The following is a 5,878-nucleotide window of genomic DNA, read 5'->3' on the forward strand; positions in this document are numbered from 1 at the left end:
AACACCTAGTATAGTGTCTTGTTGGGGAATAGGAAGGCAAGATCAAGTCCACTGTGTAAAAGCATGCTAAGAGTCCGAGTAAATAATCAGAGAATGGATTTTAAAAATTTAGTAGGTCACCACCTGAAGTGCAGAACTGATGTATTTATAACTAAGGAACTACTGAATACATCATTTGTTATTGATTCTCCTTCCTTTGAGTAATAGTAATATAGATCACTCTAAACCATTCTTTCACATTTACACTATATATCCTAACTACTAGAACTTTTTAATAATGTAGACCAAAAAAAAAAGGCATAAATGTCAATATGAAATCATAAGTTATATGAATTAAAAAAACAAAACAGTACAGACTCACGCAATACTCATGTATTTCACTGGAGCCCATTTTATTTCTACCAGCCCCACAGCACAGGCTCCCTAAACCAACACATGCATTCATCTGCTTTGAAACAAGGCTACTCTATCAAGGCTGCTGGTTTCTGATACATCTCCCACAATAAAAGAATGACTGCTATGTCTTCTTTTTAAAAGATTTTATTAAAGAATATTCAGTCAGCTGTATGAGACATTTGTGGAACCTCATTACTGAGTAAAGTGCCATCAGTCAAGCCAAACACACTGAGAAGCTTATTCTCCTCGGTCTAATTTGCATGAGGTCTTACACAGTTCATGCCATGCAAAGCCCTATCAAGACCATTATACATTTTGCAACTACCCTTTTAATGAAACCCAAGGTTTCAGGAAACAGCAAGTTCAACACATGTGAAATAAAAACACAACTTGCACAACCAAGTTACACACTGAACAGCAGCAACATGATAAAATAGCTGACTTTGTGCTTCACAGCAAAACTGAGCATGGCTCAACGATTTTGTTCACTGAACCATGGGGCTGACAAGCCTTTGAAAGGCACTCAGAGGCCTCAACAATTACAGTGCAAGATATCAGGAAAACTCTTAATTCCATTTGTCATTGTGATGGCTCAAAAAAAGATTATTATTATTAAGATCTATTTTCAAATAATTTTTTACAGAAGTGTTTCAACATCAGTACCCTGCACTGCCCAGCAAGACATGTATTGACAAATATGCTTATATATTGCAAAACACACTTCTGCTTAATTTTTATTAGTAAAACATGAGTTTCTAAGCAGATTTAACCAGAAATTATATTCACACCACAAATTTTATTTGGAATTCTTCTGAATGCCTGGGTCTCTTGAAGATTGTCTTTCATTTCAAATCAGAGTTCCAAAATAAATCACTCTCTTCCATCATACTTAGTGAGCAGAATCCTGTATTCCCACAGCATTTAAAGTGAGAATTTCATTGCTGCCAAAATGCACTGCAGAGCTATCTGCATTCTTTTTTGCAGACACTCCCTGGCGCTTACTTCAGTAAGCCAACCATCACTTCACTGATATCCCACAATTTTCTTGCAACTAAGTCATCCATGGCTTTGGGCAGAAGTTCTTCCTCTTTGCAGTCTCCAAAATACTTTCCTGACACACCTTCAACATCAGGAGAAGAGGCCAAATAAATAGATGTCTGGGCTCCTTCCAGAGGTGTTTTGAAGAAAGCCCATGACACCAAGTTGAACAGAGGTTTGGACAGCAAAGGAATATTCACATGTCTGCCTAGATTTGTTCTGACAATCCCTGGATGAAGGGAGTTGACAGTGACTCCTGTCCCTTCCAACCGACGGGCCAGCTCCCTGGCAAATAATATGTTAGCCAGTTTACTTCGGCTGTAACAAAAGCTTTTATTGTAGCTTATTTCACTGTTCAAGTCTTCAAAGTTGATCTCTCCGTATTTGTAAAGCTTTGAGGACACTACAACAATTCTGCTTGGGGCAGAATTTTTGAGGAGGCCCAGAAGAAGGTTGGTGAGCAAGAAGTGGCCCAAGTGGTTCACACCAAACTGCATCTCAAAGCCATCCTCCGTCTTCATGTATGGACACTGGAATATCCCTGCATTGTTTATCAGAACATCCAGCCTTGACTCTTCCTTTAAAGAGGAAAGAAAAAAAAAAAAAATTCAGGTTTAGAACACCCATGTATAACATTATTATGCTTCAATTTCTCATTGGGCATTGTTAAAAAAGAAATAATTTCATTTCCAGTTTTCTGAATTGTAACTTTCTGACATTCTCTTAAAGCATTGCTGGAAAAAAAAAACAACACCTTTAAGTTGAACTACCATGAAACTGTGCACTTGACCCTGGTAAGATGCAAGGACCTGAGAGTAGGTCTGTATCAACTTCTAGTGCAGGCAAAGAACACAACTACTGGCTTCTTCAAGAGCAGCTTTTTCTACAGCAATTCAGTGATAAATTAGCTTTGCAATGCATTTTTTTCCACTTTAAAAAGCAACCTGTCTTTTGCACTGCAAGAGGACACATTAATTTATGGCAAATCTCTGCTATAGCAGAGGGATCTAGTGTGCAAAAGACACACAAGCACAGAACACAAGGTGTTAGCACAAGGAACTAACCTCAGGGCTGAAGAGGAACCATTACACTTGTAGCCCCATCATCTCACGGGGATGAGATTAAAAACTCTGCCAAATAATGTTTTCAATGTTTAAACTTGTCTTACTTTAAAATCAGTATACATCACTCTGCTGCTGGGTGAGAACTATGGAGCAGGACTCAGAAAAGTAACATGTTTCACATAATTTGAGTCCAATAAGGTCTACTCAGGAACTAAGGAACAGAGGCTCTGTGAGGTGCTCAGCACATGAGATTTGATGGATCACTATTCTGGCTCAGGTTAGTAAAAATTAGACTCAAGGACATATGTTGAACTCTCCAGGATCAGAAAATATAAGTAATTAACAGAGATATAGAATTGATAATTTAGACATAGGCATCATGCACTTCATGCTCCAGAATCCACTCAAAAATTAAGAGCTCTCCAATTTACCCAAAACTGTAATTAAAAAAAAAAACCAAAACAACAAACCAAATTAAAGTAAGCTGCATAAATAAGCTCTGAATTCAACACTCTTACCACCTCTGACAAAAGACTGTGAAAGCACAATTTATGCTTGCATGAATCAGAGGAAAATGTATTCATTTTCTCTAAGAGCACTGGGAGTTTTCCTTGCCTTTAATTCTTTAAACCCAATGCAGGGACTGGAAGACAAGCTGAGACAACCTTAGACCATTTTGATGACAAAAATAGAGAAACTCATAAATGAATTCTGCATCATTTCCCTTTTATTTCACTGCCATTAGCAGCAAAGATACAAAGAGCAAACCCCAAATCTGCATTTGGCATTCAGTAGAAGGCGCTGGCATCTGATCACTCAAAACTTCAAATACTTCAATCTCAGACTGATTTCTGTGAAACTTGTGGCTGCTCAGTGTTTCATGTAACTGGGTCCCAAAGACATGATCCAAAGAGCACCAAACTCACTTCTCTTCACCCAAGGGACACAATGGTCAGTCACTACCACTAAATCAGGCCAGGAGAGAAGAAGTAGTGACTGCAGATCTGCTCACTGAAGTGATCCTTCTTTCTTCTTTAGAGAAAAACATCTGACTGGAGGATTTATTTTGCAAGACTTAACCCTTCAAGAAGCAAGACCTCCACATGTGCTATTCTGTGAAATTCCTGTGTGTAATGACCTAGAGCTATGTGATCAATGCCAAGAAGGCAGCTACTACAACCAAGGGCAGCAGAGTGCACGAAATATTGCTTTGGTGGACAGTGACATTCATCACTGACAGATGCAGCCTCCAAGCTCACTTTCACTTTCTCCATTTTCCCATGGAACTCTCCAACATCTCAGTCTTTTTTTTTTCAGTGAGACTAAGGAGTGAGAGATATAACCCCTTTAGTCATGCAAAGTAAAACTCCCACAAATAAGGCTAAGCAGTGGAAGTGCACTATCTCTCCATCCTGTCGATGTTTTTTGTCTTCTTTATATTAAAAAAAAACCAAAACAAAACAAACCACAAGAACCCCCAAAATAACAGCTCCAAAAAGGGCTCAAAAATAGGGAAGGCAAATAATATAAACTTAGGTGGAAAAGTTCTCGAAAGTATCTCTTGAACTTGCATCCCTGTCATTCAAGATATAATGTAGGCATCAGTAATACTCTGAAGATAGCATACTCTCTTTTCCTTTATCTATTTCTTACTTAAGAGCCACTCTGATATTTTGTACAATAAAAGATGCAATTCCTAAAAATTAAACAGTATGCCTCTTTCTTTGCTGTGTGCTTATTACACAAATTTTATGTCTTTTCCTTTGTATGCAGGTTTTCCCACAGCATTGAAACACTGGACCTTATCACTGGATTCATATACATATATAGACTACAAAGTGTCCCACTAGAGAACTTAAAACTTGACACTTATAGTCCCTGTTTTCTTTCCCTCTTACAACAGGGTCCGAGCATCTTTTAAGTACTTAACAAATCCCTGAGCAGCAGCAGAACTTATTAAGCCTGGCTTCCCATGACTTCATGTCTCCTGACTTGAGTAGCTAGATGTGGTGAGATCAAAGTCTCAAAAGATGCTTTTGGTAGGAATCAAATAATGCCTCCTCTGTTCTACAAATCTAGTGGCACTTCTGTCAGGCAAAGCAACTGGATGTTCCCATTCTCCTTAAAGTCAGGTTTTCAGGGACTCTGCAAAAACTGTATATATTAAAAAATGTCTATTGAATAGATTCTGCTGGTGGTGGGTGAGAGATTTAAATCCTTGTGGGTTTACAACCTAAGGAGGCAGCAGAAGGATGTTTGGAGCATGTCAGCAGTGCACTTGGCAACTTTTATTTTTCTGGTGGCAAAGCTGAGCTGTAACACTAATTGAAACCAACAAAGGTTAACCTAGTTCATTCAGAGAGAAAGGAAGAAAAATAATTTACCTCACACAGAAACAACCATTTCCGTTCCAGAACAGAGAAGATCTAGAATATTTTAAACCAAAACAGACCAAACTATCACGAAGTTCATGCTTCCAGGAGCTAATTCACCAGTTTGCTTACACCCTCTTCACCCTGCGGTGACCTCAGCGACTTTCCCAGTCCCCGAGCGCGCTGCCGGCAGCAGGGTCCGCCTCGTCCCACCCACACGGGCACCGGGCCGGCCCCGCGGAGCCGAGGCCGGCGCCCAGCACCGCCCAGCCCGTGCCCTCCGCGGGCCCGCCCGTACCTGCAGCACGCGGTGGCAGAAGGCGCGCACGGAGCGCAGCGAGGCCAGGTCCAGCTCGCGGACCACCAGCTCGCCGCCGCCGTCCTCCCGCTCGCCCACCTCGGCCCGGATCTCGCGGGCCGCCCGCTCGGCCCGCGCCCGGTCGCGGCAGCCCATGATGACGCGGGCCCGCATCCGCAGCAGCTCGGCCGCCGCCGCCCGGCCCAGCCCGCTGGAGCCTGCGCGGCGCTGGCCGGGCGGGGCTGCGGCGCCTGAGGGCTCGGCCGCCCTGCCCGGGACCGCCCCGGGCTGGGACTTGGGCGGGGAGAAACCCAATGGGCTTCAACGGGGGCAAGGGTAGGGGCTGGGGGCTGATTGAACCTCTTTAGTTGTTGGTACTGAAGCTCTTGGGCGGCCTCTCAGCTCTGCCAATTTAGTTTTGAATCCTTAAGCCAAAATCTGTTTTCAGCCATCGACTTCACGTCGTGTTTCTAGACCATGTTAATAATCCCAGACCCTGATGATCCCAACCAGGGCAGCATGAACACATTCAGGGAGGCAGGAGTGGCCACTGCAGTTCACCCACTCAAAGTCATTTTCACCCTAGCCATGGAAAAGTCAGTAGTAGAAATGTACAGAGAGCGAATTAAATGGTAACCAAATTTTGATCAAGAGCAAGGTAGGTTAAAAAAAAACAAAAACAAAACCAAAACAAAACAAAAAAACAACAA

General features: G+C 42.1%; 1 protein-coding gene across 1 annotated transcript; it reads right to left on the reverse strand.

Annotated features, from left to right (window-relative positions):
• Nucleotides 1–522: 522 nt before the first annotated feature.
• On the reverse strand, nt 523–5,390 carry LOC120508214 (retinol dehydrogenase 14). The gene is made up of 2 exons (XM_039721586.1): nt 5,169–5,390; nt 523–2,012 (listed from the first exon to the last, which is right to left on the reverse strand). Exons 1-2 carry the CDS (start codon nt 5,340–5,342, stop codon nt 1,395–1,397), a joined length of 792 nt encoding a protein of 263 aa, XP_039577520.1. The 5' UTR covers nt 5,343–5,390; the 3' UTR covers nt 523–1,394.
• Nucleotides 5,391–5,878: the final 488 nt, after the last annotated feature.

Source organism: Passer montanus, unplaced genomic scaffold, assembly GCF_014805655.1.
Source record: "Passer montanus isolate IOZ18808 unplaced genomic scaffold, ASM1480565v1 scaffold46, whole genome shotgun sequence".
In the NCBI taxonomy this organism is placed as follows: Eukaryota; Metazoa; Chordata; class Aves; order Passeriformes; family Passeridae; genus Passer; species Passer montanus.